A 17,935-nucleotide genomic window follows, 5' to 3' on the forward strand; every position below is an offset into this window, starting at 1 on the left:
TGTTCTTGGGTTTTTTCCCCATTCCAACACATCTGTGGGATGCAACGCACTGTGTATCAATAAGCAAGTGGCTCAATTACCAGCCGTGTGACCTGGGGAAACCATCTGGCCTCCCTGAGCATTTTCTAATTAATCTGTGAAATGGGGACAGTAACATCGGGCTAACAAACTAGTCACAGAGATTACGTGAGATAATGCATGTTAAGTGCTTAGCCAAGCGACTGGTACAGAGCAAGTATTCAATAAATATTAGCTGTTATTCTCATTACTGAGAAGCATGGTGAGGGACAGAATGAACTAGAGCAGTTTCAGAGTTAAGGACTCATTTCTCTAGGGTGGGGCACAGGCTGAAGTCACTGGAATAAGGAAGAAATAACTGATGACAGGGTCTATGTAAAGAAGAGAGGATCGAATCAGCCGAGGGCTCTGGAGCTTCAGGGCATCGAGCATCATCTTGGCTCAATACTCTCCACTCCACCTCCCTCCTGAAGTCTTAGAGGCATTCAGAGACTTGAATCTGTCATTAACGCCTCCTCCAAACCCACTCTAACTGTCCGCCCTCACTCTTCCACCCTCCCCATCTAAGCACGAGTGCTAGGCCAGCCGGCAGAGAACACGTGGTTGGCAGCGGAGGGGCCCACGGACAGCGGTGGTCTTGCCTCCTAAGCCCACATTCTTAACTGCGCCACAAAGATCAGCAAGAAGGGCCAGTGTCTGCCAGTTATCCCCGTCCGAGCCTCACTAGACTCCATAAAGGCACATGGCCCTGCTGATAAGCCAGGGAAGATGGGACACGATTCACGGGCAACAGCAGAGAATGAGCGTCAGAAACAGGCTGTAAAAAAGGCTTCTTTATTGAGAACAGTGAGTGTAAAAAAACAACAACAAACACACAACAACAACAAAAGTGTGAGGCAGGGGTGGTCCCCGTCCCCATCTCCTCCAAGGCGCACCCCACCCTCCCATGCCCACCCACCCTACGCTGCGAGTACGGTACATACAAAAGCCGCCCGTGGTGCATACAAAAAGGGCGGGTTATATAATGTCAAAAGCTCCTGAAACTCCTTCATCTGCCAGGCACTTAGGATGAGGAAAGGAGAGAAGGGTGGGGAGGAGACACAGGTCAGGTCGGCGTGCACAAGTCCATGTGGGGAGGACGCACTGGCTGTGTCCTCCGCGATTCTGGTGCAGACCCCGAGGTGGGCCCCGAGGGCCCGAACTACCCAGGAATTTGAGTATATTAAGGAACGGCCCTCCAACCCGGCTCATCTGCAGCCTCGCCTGCCCTGGGCAAAGTTAGCAGGTGAGTGGCAGAACTGCACCTGGCCAAGGGGCGGAGACCCAGGCCAGAAATTGGTGTTACCTGAGGCACCCACGCTATCCCTGATGGGGGAAGGGGTGGCAGAAAAAGCTGCCCAGTCCAAGGTCCTAGTCACCAGTCTGGGTCCGAGTCAACCCCCCCAAGGGCTGAGGGTAAGAGAGAGGAGGAAATCGCAGGCCCAGCCCAAACCTCAGCAGTGCCTGTGGTGCCAGGGTGGGGCCCGGAGGGCCGAGGAGGACAGGGATCTTGCCCATCATGCTGCAGGCACCTGTCAGGGGGTCCTCCCGTGCCCACGCCAGCCTGAGGCACAGCCTGCCTGGGCTCCCTCCTCATGGCTTGCTGTCTGCGGGGCTGTCTCCCAGGGTGTTGGCAATCTCGCTGAAGGAGGGCCTGTCCTTGGGGCTGAGGGCCCAGCAGCGCTGCATCAGCCGGTAGAGCTTGGAAGGGCAGCCCTCAGGCTGTGGGAGTCTGGTCTTCCCAGCCTGCAAGTCTGCAGGAAAATGAGAGTTAGGCAAACTTTTAACCTCCTGCCCAACACTCTGTGGAGCCGGCAGTACCCACAAGCAGCCACTGGAGGGCGACCTGGGGTGGGGGCCACTGGCCAGTGGCTGGTGGGCACTGACTCAAGGAGTACAGGGGAAGTATCTTGCAACCAAAGGGGTAACTCCCCTGGCCCCAGCTCTGCCGGGCTGGTGGGTCAGGGTCCACACAGCACAGGAGGCAACCAATGCATGGGGGCAGGTGTCAGTGGCTGGAGTGGTCACTGTGGGCGAGGGCTGTTACCAACCAACATGAAGGTATTTCAACACCTGGAGTGGCCATAACTGTGTTCCTGCTATGACCAGCCCTGAGGGGAGGCAGGCTGAGCTGCCCCCAGGATCCCGAGCAAACTCTCCACCTGGAAAAACCTGTGGAATGGTCCCTTGGGAACACAGCTGCCTACCTGCTAGCACCTCGTCGTCGGCCTGCCCACCATGGGGCATCTCTCCATGGGTGAACACTTCCCACATCAGCACACCAAAGGCCCAGACATCAGACTTGGTGGAGAAGTCACCCTCCAGGATGGCCTCGGGGGACAGCCAGCGCAGAGGCACCCAAGCCTGGCGGAAGTGGTAGTACTCACTGCAGAAGAAAACCACACGTGGGGTGGGGGTGGGGCCTCCGTGGCTCACAGCGTCGGGTGGGTTGTGGTGAGGGACCACAGATTCCTCATCCCAGGTCTGAGTCTCATACGCGAGCTAGAACCCAGCTTTCCTACCTCAAGGCACTCAAGAGAAACTGGTAACATAGGGGTACACGGAATGAAATCTGGGGGCATCCACATGGGGTTGATGGTTAAAAATTCCTTTAAAACCAAATTTTGCTACATTTTAATATAAAAATAAAAAGCTAATAATCATACATACTTTTGGCACTGGTTTTAAGATTGTGAAAAAGGAGAACATGTTAAGTGGAAAGAACATTTAAAAAGCTTTAGGAATACATCAATGATGACTAAAGCATGACCGATGTCTGACTGAGCACTGGGGTGACTGGAGGGGAAGCTCCCAGGCGCCCCGGGCGCTCTGCAGTGTGGATGGGCTCCCAGAGCACCTCTGGCCCTGGCGCTGAGCTTCAAGTCTTAGGATTCAAAATAATAATTAGTGAATTCAGGAAGGTACAGAGGGAACCATACAAATAGTTAAGTTATATACAAACTTATAAAACCTACTAGTTATTTTTTAAAGGTTTGTAATATTTTATCACTAGAGAAAAATCTATGAGCGACAGGGACCTGTGTCCCAATGGCTAGGACGCCTGCTGCAGCCTTGGAGAGAGGATAGGAAGCCGCTGTCCCTTCCTGGGCTCTCCGCTTCAGACTAAGCAGTCCTTCCCCACACCTCCCACACCTCCCTTCTACCCCTCACCCCACCCACCCACGTCCTTCTACCTGTTGTACACGTCCTTGCTGAGCCCCAGGGCCGACACCTTCACCTGTCTCTGGGCGCTGACCAGGCAGTTCCGAGCGGCCAGGTCCTTGTGCACAAAGCGGTTGTTGGACAGGTGCTCCATGCCCAGGGCCACCTGGGTGCACAGGGCCACCTGGAGCAAGAAAGGGACTCACTCATCAAAGCACCCACATCTGGGGGATCCAAGTGACCACCCCCCACACAACCCTTGGTGGGTCTCCATCCCATCGGTGTGAGGCTCGGAAAGCCCAAGGCAAAGCCACGACCGCTTAGCCTCCTTCTCTGTTAACCGGGGTAACAGTGCCTGCCTCGCGGGGCTGCTGGAAGAACAGAACCAAATGAAATTAAGCTCTGGGACCACCTGGACACGCGGCAGGCCCATCGACACAGCCAACATACTGACAGACACCGCATATGCAGAGGCACTTGCCGAACAAGCACCATCAAGCGCTGGGGAAAGTCTCATCTTCTTGGTGCATTTTCTTTTTCTTTTCTTTTTTCTTTTTTTTTTAAAAATATATTTTATTGATTTTTTACAGAGAGGAAGGGAGAGAGATAGAGAGTTAGAAACATCGATGAGAGAGAAACACCGATCAGCTGCCTCCTGCACATCTCCTACTGGGGATATGCCCGCAACCCAGGTACATGCCCTTGACCGGAATCGAACCTGGGACCTTTCAGTCTGCAGGCCGATGCTCTATCCACTGAGCCAAACCGGTTTCGGCTTGGTGCATTTTCTTTATCAAAACTGAAGACACAGCCCTGGCCGGTGTCTCTCAGCCGTTAGAGTGCCGGCCTGTGCCCCAGAGGGTCACAAGTTTGCTCCCTGCGCCAAGTCTGGGCATGCACGGAGGCAACCAGTCAACAGTCAACGTATCTCTCTCTCTCACGCTAATGTTTTCTCCCTCCTCCCTCCCACTCTCTGAAAAGCAATGAAAAAACTATCCTCGGGTGAGGATGAAAGAAAAAAAAAAGTAATGACACAAAATCTCTGGGTAGCTTCCAACCAAACAGTGTGCTAGTGAGGAGGGCTGAGAAGAGATCCACAGGATCACTGAGCTCTCCCTGGGCACAGAGCCCGCACTGCATCTCCAAGGAAAAGCAGAGGCCACACGCCCCAAACAGTCCCCACACTGCCATCCTCAGAACACCCCAAGTGCCACTGGTGGTAAAAGGGCCAGATGACCACTGAAGTGGGCATCGTAAGTGAACGGACTCTCCTTCAGGCTTCAAAACCCCAGGGCATTGCTCAGCCTTGCCTGGCTATCTGTAAGGGGCAGACAAAGGCTTTTGTGATGTGCCCTCATCACACCTGCCTTTGCCCTCAGTCTGCTCTCAATCTGCTGCTTGTCAAGGGAAACAAGAGAGTGGGCTTGGCATGGCGACTAACTTGCTATCTTTCCAGAGAGGCAGTGCTTCGGGAAACGCTGGCTCCGTGAGGACGGCAAAAGGGAATTCTGTTAGACCCAAGCCAACGAAGTGTTTCCTTACTGCTGGGCAAGCCGCCACCAGAGGGCCACAGGATCAATGTTCAAATGCTGTTATAAAGACCAGACCCACCCCTTCCTTTCCAACGTTCAACAGGTCCCAGCTAACCCACTGTGACTTCACTGTGCTCGCCTCACACCAGGCTTTCTGTGTACCGCCACAGGTCCTGGCATCTGGCTGCATAAGGCTCTGTCCACCAGGTGCTAAGCGACCCTACATCTCGTCCTGTCACTGGCTTGAAGGTGATGCATAGAGAAACCACAGGTTACAGTTCTCCAACTTTAAAATCCCCATCATCTTATCAGCTACTTAACAAGCATTATCTACAATTATGCCACCACCCAAGGCCAAGGTCTCTGACCTTTTTTCTTTTAATCTTTATTGTTGAAAGTATTACATATGCCCCCTCCCCCCCCCCATTGGCCCCCTCCAGCTTGCCCCCACCTCCCTGACTTCTATTTTTTAAAAAAATATATATATTATTGATTTTTTACAGAGAGGAAGGGAGAGGAATAGAGAGTTAGAAACATCGATGAAAGAGAAACATCGATCAGCTGCCTCCTGCACACTCCCCACTGGGGATGTGCCTGTAACCAAGGTACATGCCCTTGACCGGAATCGAACCTGGGACCCTTCAGTCCGCAGGCCAACGCTCCTTTCATTGAGCCAAACCGGTCAGGCTCCCTAACTTCTATCACTATCCCACTGCTATCCTGAAATCCTCCTGGGGACCCCCCACCAACATCACCCATACCACGTATGGCACCCTGGTTCGAGCTCTGGCTGGCCAGGGAGCAGCCTGCCTACCACTCCTGCTCCCCTTAAAAACATAACTCTTGCCCAGCCAGTGTTGCTCAGTGGTTGAGCGTCGACCTGTGAACCAGGTCACGGTTCGATTTCCGGTCAGAGCACATGCTCCGGTTCAGTCTCGATCCCAAGTGGGAGGCGTGCAGGAGGCAGCCGGTCAATGACTCTCTCATCGTTGATGTTTCTATCTCCCTCTTCCTCTCTGAAATTAATAAAAATAATTTTTAAAAAAACACTTAACTCTTTCTCCTTCCATTCCCCAGGACTCCTAGGCATATGAAGTTAACAGAGTAGCTCACTAAATTACTAGCACAAGGAAGTATCTATAGGTTTTAATACATACTTCCTAAGAATTATCATTTTTATGGAATCCCCCCAAAGCAGCATTTTTTTAAACTACTGACTGAGACCCACATAGGTCTCAAAACCACTGGCAAGGACTCCTCAAACTTTGATGGGCTTACGAATCAGCTGAAAAGGTTGCTGGAAAATTGCAGTTCCTCAGACGCTACCCTCAGATTCTCTGATTCCCTCAGTCTGAGTGAGGTATGGTCCAGAAATCTTTTTTTTTGTTTTTAAGCAATCCCACCCCCACCAGATGCTGAGTACTGTCCTTAGAGAGCATGGAACCAACTCATTGAAGCTCCGCCATCAAATTTAAGATGCTCTTACAAAAAAGTGTGGGAGAGATCTTCAGCGAAGGCAGTGATGACTTTCGGTAAAATACCGTCCCTCAGGCCATGTGACAGAGGTAACCAACGTCCTGCCGGCCTGTGTCCCTGTCCCCAGGTCCCAGCCGCAGAGACCTACCTGGAGTCCCCTCACTCCTGAATCCATCCCCTTCCCGCCATTAAACTACTTCCTGTCCTTGAGAACTGAACTCAAATGGCTTTCTCACCAGGAAGCCTTCTTTGTTAACCACAACTGTCTGTCCACCTGAGGGAAGTGGAGTCTCTTAGTGAACGCCTCTCCCTTGCTTTCTGTGGGGTACGTGGAGTCTGTGTGCACATGCATCCTCTTTTACCGAAGCTCCCCCGCTTGATCCTCAGTGCCCCAGCGATGCCCGGCAGTTTCCGTTTTCCATCCCCAAGGGCCCTCAGGCTCCATGCATGTCCCGATTTGTGAGCTCTGGGGTCCCCACGTTCCACCAGCTGGGGCAGCATGCCCTGTCCTATGGCTTCTCAGAGTTATGTTTTTAAGGGGAGCTGGAGGGGTAGGCAGGCTGCTCCCTGGCCAGCCAGAGCTGGAACCATGGTGCCATACGTGGTATGGGTGGTGGTGGTGGGGGGTCCCCAGAAGGATTTCAGGAAAGCAGTGGGATAGTGATAGAAGTCAAGGAGGCAGGCGCGAGGTGTCAAAAGGCCCACTCTAGCTGACCTGGGGCCAGGTCGCCTACCCTATCTGGGCCTAGTAAACTCACCTGTAATGGGAGGTCAGTCTGAAGGGCACAGGACCACTTCCCCAGAGAGATCAGGGGCAGCCAAGGGCCCCACGCACCTGACTAATCAGCCAGCACACCTTCCTGCCCTGCCCGAGTCTGTGACCTGAGTCAGCCTACAAGGCAGGGGTGGTCACCTGGAGGGGCCTGGCAGTCAGTGTCCGCCCACCTGCCCTGAGCTTTGATCGGTTTATGAGGTGACTTTGCTGTCAGCTTAGAAACAGTGCCAGGCACATGAGGGAGGCGGGTCAGCTCAGAGGAGAGGGAGCCGGCTATGGACAGGGAGAGCCAGGCTGCAGAAGCGATCATCTGCCGTGGGCAGGGGAGCAGGCAAGCTTCCCTTCTTCACTGCTTCAGCCCAGGCCTGCTCCACCACGGGCTCCAGCCAGGGCTCTGTGCCCACAGCAGCCCTCTGCCCTGAAGGCAGGAGGAGGACAGGAAGGAAAGGCTGCACAGCTACAGCTGAAGTGAGAGTTAAAGTGTAAAAACCACAGTAGGTGAAACATGGGCAGCCCACTCACAGAAGTTTCCACACTCGGAGCCTAAAGAAACATACTCAGGGACACACCCAGGCCAGCAGGCCCCTAAAACTCAGGCAGCTCACTGTTCCTCATCTCAGGGCTCCCCACTGCTCCTCCATCTCACTGCTCCCCGCTGCTCCTCCACCTCAGTGCTCCCTGCTGCTCCTCCACCTCAGTGCTCCCTGCTGCTCTTCCACCTCACTGCTCCCTGCTGCTCCTCCACCTCACTGCTCCCTGCTGCTCTTCCACCTCACTGCTCCCTGCTGCTCCTCCACCTCACTGGTCCCTGCTGCTCCTCCACCTCACTGCTCCCTGCTGCTCTTCCACCTCACTGCTCCCTGCTGCTCCTCCACCTCACTGGTCCCTGCTCTCCTCACCTCAGTGCTCCCTGCTGCCCCTCCACCTCACTGGTCCCTGCTGCTCCTCCACCTCACTGCTCCCTGCTGCTCTTCCACCTCACTGCTCCCTGCTGCTCCTCCACCTCACTGGTCCCTGCTCTCCTCACCTCAGTGCTCCCTGCTGCCCCTCCACCTCACTGGTCCCTGCTGCTCTTCCACCTCACTGCTCCCTGCTGCTCCTCCACCTCACTGGTCCCTGCTCTCCTCACCTCAGTGCTCCCTGCTGCCCCTCCACCTCACTGGTCCCTGCTGCTCCTCCACCTCACTACTCCCTGTTCTTCCACCTCAATGCTCCCCGCTGCTCCACCTCAGGGCTCCCTGCTGCTCCAGCTCAGTGCTCCCAGCTGGTCCTCCAGTTAAATGCCCCCTGAGGGAGCTAATGTCTTGCTCCAGTGGCAAAGGCAAAGAGCAACTCTTCTATATGAAAACAACAAGGCAATACCAAGCCACTTTCAGGTTATGTGATTTGGACAAGTCACTTAACCTCTTAAACCACAGTTTCTTCACCCACAAAATGTGGATGGCAACACATTACGATGATGACTGTCATCACTGAGAAACACATGCACAGTGCTTACCACAGCGCCTGGCCCACAGGGAGCACTGCTAGCAGACCTGCTGTGAGGACTGCCCTCGCTCCTGGCCCACCCCAGGGACCGCTCTCTTCTCCCTCCCTGTCCTCACCTTCTGCTTAGTGCTGAGGGGCTGTGACTTCAATTTTTCATCCTTGCTCTTGGAAATCCTCAGAAACTGTTTGAGGTCTCCCTGAGGGAAAAGCAAAAGTCTGTCATGTCAGAGCCCAGCCACTATATCCCTGGCATCTAAGCAAGCAGGTGCTCACAGGTGCCTGCCCGGCAGATGGCGAGCAGTCCTGACCTGAACGCCCACCCGACTGGACCCCCCTCCCGTGAGGGAAGTCCAGTGGGAATGAAGGAATACACAGCAGGCGCCTCCCAGAAGCTATCAGTCCGAAAGAGAGGACTGTCCTATCTGCCCTCAGAGGAGCCTCAGACAGGCGGTGTGGAAGCCCCTGCCTTCAAGGTGCCAGGAAGAAAACTGCACCCCACAGACCCCTGCCCTCTGGGGGTTGATCATCTTGGACATAAACGGGGTGACCCCAGCAGCAGAAACGTACACAAAGCAAACACTTCTGATGGGAGCAGAAAGGGTTACTCCTCCCCTTCCTGCCCCAGAGCTGGGGGCGGGGAGGGGGTGGTGGGGAGGGGGGCTGATAAGCAGCCTTTTGAGGACTGGAGGAGTTAGGTCGAGGTCAGTCAGCAAATGAAGAGCAAGGGGCAGATCTGGGCATGCAACCAGGGTGGAAAGAAAAAGCTGGTGACTGGGCTAACACTGGTGCCTCACACGGGAATGGCGGGAAGGAGGGAAAGCCGGGTTCTGTTAAGTTTATTCAAGAGAAAAATAACCACAGAAAATCGGAGTCAGAGAAGAAGGCCTGGAAGGTACCCATGCAGGGTGCAGTGAAGCCGGAAGAAACTTGGTACCCGACATAGGGCTGGCAGAGGAGGTGCTGGTCAGGGGAAGTCAGGTGTCAGAGCTGGGGGCAGAGGGGAGGGGCAGGAGGCAAGCATCTCAATGGTGTAACAGCAGGCAAACCCGAGGTCTCAGCTGAGACCACAAGAGGGGAGGTTCCCATGGTGCACCCCCCAACCCCCGTGAGGGCACGGCCCTGCCCGAGACCCGAGGTCCCCTGCCAGCAGCATACCAGGTCCACATACTCCAGCACCATGTAGTGGGGCTCGGCCTCGCGACACAGCCCCAGGAGCCGCACGACGTTGGCGTGGTTCAGCTTCCCAAACATCTCGAACTCCCTCCGGAAGTCCAGCTGCTGCTGCTCGTCCCGGCTCTGCAGGCTCTTCACTAGCACCAGGGTCTCTGCCACCCCCTCCTCCAAGCCCTGTGCCTTCGCCAGGAACACCTCTCCAAACTCGCTTTTCCCTGTGGGGACAGATCCGAGTCCGCCAGCTGCCTGCACCCAAGCGGGGAAGCCCCTGACCTGGGAAGGGCCAGGCCTCTCCGGCATGCGGTGGGGAGTCTCTGCTGCTCCCACCCACCTGCACTGGGCAGTGGCCGAGTGCAGCCGTGTGACCCTGAGCAAACCTTTCCTCTCCCACCTGGAGAGGCTTCAAGTCCCCGGCAGTAAAATAAAGGGGTGGGATCAATATTCAGGGTTTTCCAAAGGGTGGCTTGTATGAGAATGGCAGGTGGCTCATGATAAACATGTCTTAAAAGTTATATGTTTAATGTACACTCAGAAAAATTTAACTGGCACAGATCCCTAATTTCTCACATATTTCCCTAGAACAGAGCTAACTTTAGTTACTTTTTTTTAAGGAGTCAATCTAAAGAAAACATCAAGTCAGTAACACACAGGAATGACACAAGTTGTGAGGTGGGGTGTGAACAGCAATGGGGACACACTGGACGAGATCTCCCCTGTGGCCCCCCCGCTCCCCCATCTCTAGGTTCTGGGTGTCAGAGACTTCAGAGCCACAGCCATGACCTAGCCTCGGACAGAACCGGTGACCTGCAGCCAGGCAGGGGAGCTGTGGCCGAGGCAGCCTACCCAGTGTGGTGATGGGCTGCAGGCTGGCCCGCGGAAAGTGCATCTTGTCGCTCGTACTGTGGCGTTTGTTGGTGGCTGCGGGGCCAGAGCCCAAGCTGGTCAAAGCCACTTCCTCTTGGATCTCCGCTGAGGGCTGCCCGTTCTGCAAGGGCCCGCCTGGGAAGGAGGAGCACAGGGAAGTGCCAAGATGAGACTGGTCACTCAGGTCACTATGGGGCCTCAGTCCCCCACCCCAACCCTCTACTTCTACCAAATGGGTCCAATCTCGACTGATGAACAGAGGGGATGAGGCAAGGATGACAGTCTCTGACTGACATGGACCAAGCTGCGCAAGTCTCATCCGAATCACTGGTCCCTGCACACCATACAGACATAAGGGTTTTGGCTTCCGCGGGGCCATCTATAGGCAAAGCCCAAAACAGGCACAAAGGGGAAACCACAAGGGAGACCCAGGCCCTGCGTCTGAACACCTCAGCTTATAGGGGAGACGCAAAAATGCCCCTAGGGAGATCCCAGCTGGAGAGAAACAGATTGTCTTTGGGGCCTCAAAGACTAATAACGGGGTGTGGGGGAGGGGCGGGGGGAGCAGGACAGACAGACAAGATGGGAACCAGCAACATGAGCATCTATAGTAGTCAGTCCTATCTGGCCAGTGCCACAGGAAACACAGGAAGCTGGCACAGAGGCTCCAATGAGGAAGGCTTACGCCAGCTCCTCAGAAGCCCAGGCCCTGGGAATGGGCCAACTCCAGGCTTCCAGCTGGGGTGGGACGCTCTGCTCTGGCTGCAGGGACAGGGGCAAGCCTGACATCCTCCAACGCTGCAGCTCCGCCCCCCATGGCCACCAGAGGGCGCTCAGCACCTGCACCCGGCACCGCCTCCGGGCACCGCCTCCCGCCTCCAGGGGACCCCTCACCATTGAGGCACTCCATCTCTGGCTCCTCGCCCTCTGGCTGCTTCTGAAGCCGCTTCGCCTTGCAGCGCTTCTTGCAGTAGAACATGAGGCCCAGGACGGCAATGATGTAGGCCACGGCGGCGCCCACCGACAGCCCAATGGTCTGGATCATCTTGTAGGGGGGAGGGCTGCCCGGGCCCTCGGACTCCTCCTGCGGGGGCTTGTCTTGAGAGACACACAGAGAGGTCTGTGCAGGGTGCTGACACAAACCCAGCCTGCTTCTCTACCAGCCCCTCCATGCCCCACACATATGACAACCTCCCAGACACTCGATGGCCTGGTCAAGCCAGAGAGACCCGGGAGGGTCGCCACTGTCACCGGCTTTAACCAGGGCGGTCTTCAGGCCTTGCCGAGGCCCCAGGGAGCGATCCCCTGGCTGACTGCATCTGAACACCAGGCCAGGGGCACGAGTGACAACCACGCCTGTCGGGGCACCACAAGCCCACACTGTGTGTTAACACGTTTCTTCAGTGACTGGACGCTGGGTCAGGCCCTGGAGAGCAGCACCTGAGAACTTCTGGTTTAGAATCCTAGGCAATGCCCAGCACAAACAGGTTCCTGGAGAAACGTACGTGTAGAAGGGCTCTCCTGGTCTAGGGGCTTTCAATGGCCTAGGGCAGTGGTTGGCAAACTGCAGCTCGGCAAACTGCGGCTTGCGAGCCGCATGCGGCTCTTTGGCCCCTTGAGTGTGGCTCTTCGACAAAATACTGACTTCTGCGCATGGGCCACGAAGTTTCAATCGCGCTGTATGTGCGTGCCCACGCGTGGTATTTTGTGGAAGAGCCACACTCGAGGGGCAAAGAGCCATGTGTGGCTCTCAAGCCGCAGTTTGCCAACCACGGGCCTAGGGTCTTGTGGAGAAACTGACAGACCCACGATGCAGAAGCCCCCAATTCCCACACATACCCACGGGCTCCAAGGGGCCTGTCACTTCGCTGTGTTCCAGTTCAAGCCCCACTTCCTACTTTGTCTAGAAAAATAATTCTGCTGCTAAACCAAAAACGTTTGAGACCTTCTCATTCTACAGATGCAGAAACAAGCCGCGAAGAGGAAATGACACCTGCCTCTAAGGCAGTGGTTCTCAACCTTCTGGCCCTTTAAATACAGTTCCTCATGTTGTGACCCAACCATAACATTATTTTCGTTGCTACTTCATAACTGTAATGTTGCTACTGTTATGAATCGTCATGTAAATATCTGATATGCAGGATGGTCTTAGGCGACCCCTGTAAAGGGTCGTTCGACTGCCAAAGGGGTCGTGACCCACAGGTTGAGAACCCCTGCTCTAAGGGCATACAGATGGTTAGCAGCAGGAGCGGCCAGACCCAAACCCCACATCCCTGAGCCTAGTCAGGGCCTTTTACCTGACGCAGCATCCTCTCTGGGCCTCCAGGACAGACACAGGAACCTTGCCTTGATGCATCCTGACCTGATCCCCTCCCCGCCCACCCAGGGACACATGTGGCTACTGCAGGAGACCTGAGAAAAAGCTCTACAGGACAAGCACACCCCCACCACACACACACACACACCAGCTGTGGGCTATTAAGAAAAGGACACCCAGCTCTAAGCAAGGACAAAGACTGTGACATGGCCCAGCAGACTTCCACCCCATCACAAAAGTGGTTAAAGTGCCTTCCGTGTACAAGGGTCCGATTAGTAAAGATGAGAAAGTCGTATAAAGATGAGAAAGACGTCGGGTCCCATAGCTTCTCGTCCCCAGCCCATACCCACGACCAAGAGGGGGGCCTCCGTGTGCTTGATGTTGCAGCTGTTGCCCGCAATGCAGGTGTAGCGCCCCGAGTCTTCGGGGGCCACGTCATGGATCACCAGGGAGCCGTTCTGGAAGATGTGCATCCTGCCAGGAGAGAAGCCACGGCACTGCCCACCTCGCCGGCTGCCGGGAGACCGGGCGGCGGAGAGGAGGGGTGAGTGTGGGAGGGAGACGGCCCTACCGAGGTCCGAGCTTGGTCGGGTCCAGGATGCGGTCTTTGCCCTTCCACTGGATGAGCGGCTTGGGGTCCCCCTGGGCCTCGCACCGCAGCAGAGCTGTGTGGCCCTGGTACACAGTTGTGCGCTCCGGCTCTACCTTGAAGGTGATGAAAACTGGATGGGAAGAGCCCCGCGAGGGGCAGGGAGCCGTGAGCACTGGGGCTGGCGGGATGCAGGCTGCTGCCACACGGGGCCTGCCAGCCCCAGCCCCAAGGCCCTGCCACCGTCGCACCTGCCACAGTAAGCTGGACGTGGGCACGGATCTGGCCCTGCAGCCCGTTGGAGGCGATACAAGTGTAGTTGCCGGCATCGTCGCGGGTCACCCTGGAGAAGTGCAGCGTCCCCGCGTTGTCGGTCACCCACTCTGGGAGGCTGCTCCCATCTGCAGGGGCCACAAAGGGAGGTAATGGGACTGACCAGAGTTACATGGTGGCAATGCCCTCAGTCATTCGAATCTACTCAAAAACATGTCATCACTCCTGAGTACCTACAGACAAAGCCCAAACTTGAGCTAGGCATCGAGAATCCCCCATTATTTATTCCTTTTTCAATTTTTCTTCCTCACCTCCATCTGTTGCCTGTGTAACATTCCACTTCTGCCAAACTGCACTTCTGACTGGGCATCGAATCTGCCTTGTTGTCACCTCGCTGCGTGCCACTCCTCCCTCCTGGAGCCCACTCCTGCTCTCTGCCACCACCCCAGGCTTCAGATCCATCGCGAGCCGCACGTCCCACAGAAAAGGCCCCCAGACCACCTGAACAGAGACCCACTTCCTCCTCAAAGCCGACACCCTCCTCTCTAACTCTCACTGCTCACGGGAATGTGAAAACTGGTCCAGCCCTTTAAAAAACAATTTGGCAACATGCACCAAGGGTTGTAAAAATGTGCATACCCTTTTATACATAATTATTCCATTTCTGGGAATCTTTCCCAAAGGAAATAAACCCAAATCCAGAAAAAACTTTGGCTTAAAGATGTTTATTGCAGCAATAAAAAGAGAGAGAGAAAGACAGAGAGGGAGGAGGGGGGGAGGGATGGAGGAAGGATGATTAGCAACCCAAATCTCCAACATTTAGAGAATATTTAAGTAAATTATAGTGAATCCAATTATTGGAATATTATCGCACTCATCAAGGCCTATGTTCATGTGTGAAACGATGGGGCGATGCTTCATACTGTTAGTTAAAAAGGAATACAAGGTTGCATAGTTATGTGCATCTTCTATTTTTATATAGTAAGTATGACAAGTTTAATAAGTGAATAAAATAGCTTTGTAAAAACAAAGATATGCATAGAAAAAGAAAAAGGGCACACACCCACAGATAATGGATAGTGGGACTGTGTATTTTTTTTCTCCTGATATTTTCTAAAGGAGCCCAGGTTGCTTTTATGTCAAAAAGGATGACTATTTTGAAAAGGGACAAGGAAGGGCATGACAGTGCTGTCTGGCCCCGTCAATCACTGTCCTGACGCGTCTCAGGTGCTAACAGTATAATCTGACCTCTTTTGTGTCTGGCTTTTCTCTTCCTAACGGGACTACAATCTGCCCTACATTGCTTGTCTGTCCCCACCGTTCCTGACATGATGCTGGGCACTCAGCTGGCCCTCAGACATCAACACATCTGACCACTACACAGTCCTGCCTGCTCACCCCCCAGGCTCACACGGTACTGACCTGCTCGTACCCACTTAATCGTGGGCTTCTCTCTGCCTGTGGCTGAGCAGGGCACCGTGGCCTCCTTGTCAAACTCCATGCACTGCTGCGGCCGGGGTGGTGGTGTGAACTTGAGCTTTTCTGTTTCAGTAGAGGGAGGGCAGGTGGGTGGAAAGGAGGCACTGAGGCAGCTAGACAGGCCTGAAGGTCCTAGACCTGCTGCTCCTTCCCTTTCCTCTCCCGCCCACCACGCCAGCTCACCCAGTACTTGCACACGGGCTTGGGCCTCAATGCTGCCAGCTGGGGTGCTGCTCACGCAGCGGTACCAGGTCCCATCGTACACCTCCACGCTGTTGATGCGCAAGGTCCCGTTCTTGGAGACCTCGAACCGAGAGTCCTGCAACACAAGTCTTGGCCTGAAACCCCCACCAACGCGGCCCCAAGGAGAGCCTCGGGAAAGAGCAACGTGGAGGGGACCACCAGGGAGCGGCGGAGGGGATCCACCCACCCCCCGAGCCAGCCTCACTCTCACCTCCGAGATGAGCATCTGGTTTCTGTACCAGATGACTGTGGGCTTCGGTGTGGCCTGAGTCAGGCAATGCAAGTAGCCTGGCTTGCCCTCCTCCAGCTGGCTGTCCTCAGGCTTCTTCAGCCACGTGGGCACAGCTACAGGGACAGGGAGGAAACAGCGAAGGCTGATGATATCATGTCCACAAAACCAAAGGCTCCAACCCCAAGAAATCCTACCACCACATCAGGCCCTGAGTTCAGTGCCCCCGTCTATTAACTGTAGCACTTATCCTTAGCGGTGGCCTACATGCCAGCACTTTTTGAACATTGTCCTGGTTAACAATCACAATATATGCCCAAGGTATGTATTTCTTTACCCATTTACAGCTAAGAAGGCAGGGGTTCAGGGCACCAATGGTGATTTGCTAAAACACAACAGAGGCAGGACTGAAAACTCTTGTCTGTATGACTCCAAAGTCCTTGCTCTTTGTGACACTAGAACGCCTCAGCTCTCTGTTCTGTTGGAGCCATACTCACTCCCTGAATGATCTCATCCAGTCCACGGCCTTCAACACCCTATGAGCGGATGACTCTCACACGTGTACCCTGACTGCCTGACCGCCCCCGACCCCCATGAACTTCAGACTTGCAAAGCCAAACTTGAGATGTGCAAAGAACACCCGATTTCCCCCAAAACCTGCTCACCCGTTTCCCCACCTCAGTAAATATAGCCACTCTCCAGCAACTGCAGAAGTCAAAAGCCTAGCCTTGACTTCTCTCCACTCCCACCCCCTCACACTTATTCTACACAGCCCATTCTACCTTAGATCCGAAATGCTGAGTTTGACCTCACCTCCACCACCTCTGTTCCAGCCCCTTTAACCCGTCCCCTAGACAATTACAGCCATCTAACTGGTCTGCCTGCTTTAACTCTTGTCCCTAACATTCTAGCCTTCTCAGAACAGCCAGTGTGACCTTTTGAAAATGTCACTCTCCAACTCGACACCCTGCAAGGACTTCCCGCCCTGACGTGGTGTGAGAGACTTTGCAGAGATGGGTGTAAACAGCCCTCCCATCCCTTCAGTCTCTTTGTACCGTAATGTTGCCACTTCCCTCTCTGCCTGTTCCCCTACTTCCTGGAGTCTGGGTGGCCTGCCTTGTCCAACAGTGGGAGTGACACTGTGCGCCTTCTGAGCCCGAGCTAGCCTGCCGGAGCAGCCGAGGGGAAGAGAACGGAGATGCCCTGCGCAATACCACCTGCCAGACAGGTGAGCCAGCCGCCAGCTGACCCATCAGCTGATTGCAAATGCCAGCGAGCCCAGCCAGCAGCACTGGGGCTGATGAGCGTCCCAGTTGAACCCTGTCCAGAGAATCTTAAGTGCAACAATGTCTACTGTTTCAAGCCACTGGTTATGGAGTCATCTGTTAGGCAGCAATGGATAACTGATAGACTTGGAATACAAGCCTATATTCTTTTTTTTATGTTTTTTTTTTTTTTTAAAAATATATTTTATTGAGTTTTTACAGAGAGGAAAGGAGAGAGACAGAGAGTTAGAAACATCGACGAGAGAGAAACATCGACCAGCTGCCTCCTGCACACTCCCCACTGGGGATGTGCCCGCAACCAAGGTACACGCCCCCGACCGGAATCGAACCCGGGACCCCTCAGTCCGCAGGCCGACGCTCCATCCACTGAGCCAAACCGGTTTCGGCTTTTTTTTATGTTTTATTGACTTTAGAGGGCAAGGAAGGGAGAGGGAGAGATAGAAGCATCAATTGGTTGCCCCCTGCACGCCCCCTACTGGGGATCAAGCCTGCAACCCAGGCATATGGCCTGACCCGGAGTTGAAGCGGCCACCTCCTGGTGCAGGGATCAATGCTCAGCCACTGAGCCACACTGGCCGGCACAAGCCTATATTCTTGCATGGCCCACATGATCTAGTCTCCATCTTCCAACCTCAACCACACTCACCACCACTTATTCAACTCCAGCCACTCAGGCTACTGCTGTCCCTCCAACATTCAAGCCCATTTCTGTCTCAGGGCCTATCCACGTGGCTCCCTCCTTAATTTAAGTATCAGCTCAAATGCCAACCTCTGGAGTTCTCCCTAATCTCCCCCTGGCCCTCATGTCTCTCTGTCACCCTATTTTATTTTTCTTCATGGCTCCATTGCCGCCTAAAATTACATATTTGTCCATTCAATTGTTTTTCTTGTTTGCTTTGTTGCTTCTATCAGACTACAAGCTCCAGAAGGAGGGGGAACTGTGTCTGCTTTGTTCACTGCTGCATTCCCAGGACTGGGAACAGTGCCTAGCA

At 54.5% G+C, this 17,935-nt stretch overlaps 2 protein-coding genes across 3 annotated transcripts in view; both read right to left on the reverse strand.

Annotated features, from left to right (window-relative positions):
- Positions 1 to 948: 948 nt before the first annotated feature.
- Positions 949 to 17,935, reverse strand: part of PTK7 (protein tyrosine kinase 7 (inactive)) — a 59,649-nt gene continuing 42,662 nt past the window's right edge. The window contains exons 8-20 of one of the 2 annotated variants that reach the window (XM_059701623.1): positions 15,640 to 15,773; positions 15,369 to 15,504; positions 15,129 to 15,248; positions 13,685 to 13,834; positions 13,416 to 13,566; positions 13,191 to 13,318; positions 11,422 to 11,625; positions 10,507 to 10,662; positions 9,646 to 9,878; positions 8,607 to 8,687; positions 3,252 to 3,403; positions 2,265 to 2,443; positions 949 to 1,811 (exon numbers count right to left, since the gene is read on the reverse strand). In XM_059701623.1, the coding sequence (XP_059557606.1) occupies positions 1,651 to 1,811; positions 2,265 to 2,443; positions 3,252 to 3,403; positions 8,607 to 8,687; positions 9,646 to 9,878; positions 10,507 to 10,662; positions 11,422 to 11,625; positions 13,191 to 13,318; positions 13,416 to 13,566; positions 13,685 to 13,834; positions 15,129 to 15,248; positions 15,369 to 15,504; positions 15,640 to 15,773 (1,985 nt within the window). In that variant the 3' untranslated portion in view covers positions 949 to 1,650. Of the gene's footprint in view, positions 1,812 to 2,264; positions 2,444 to 3,251; positions 3,404 to 6,940; positions 7,466 to 8,606; positions 8,688 to 9,645; positions 9,879 to 10,506; positions 10,663 to 11,421; positions 11,626 to 13,190; positions 13,319 to 13,415; positions 13,567 to 13,684; positions 13,835 to 15,128; positions 15,249 to 15,368; positions 15,505 to 15,639; positions 15,774 to 17,935 lie in introns of those variants that run through there. The other variant, XM_059701624.1, reaches the window with a different exon arrangement.
- KLC4 (kinesin light chain 4) overlaps positions 4,307 to 17,935 on the reverse strand; it is a 71,411-nt gene continuing 57,782 nt past the window's right edge. Inside the window, exon 14 of the mRNA XM_059701626.1 lies at positions 4,307 to 4,411. Coding sequence (XP_059557609.1) covers positions 4,322 to 4,411 — 90 coding nt within the window. The 3' untranslated portion in view covers positions 4,307 to 4,321. The remainder of the gene's footprint in view (positions 4,412 to 17,935) is intronic.

The sequence above is a fragment of the Myotis daubentonii genome, chromosome 6 (assembly GCF_963259705.1).
Source record: "Myotis daubentonii chromosome 6, mMyoDau2.1, whole genome shotgun sequence".
Lineage (NCBI taxonomy): Eukaryota > Metazoa > Chordata > Mammalia > Chiroptera > Vespertilionidae > Myotis > Myotis daubentonii.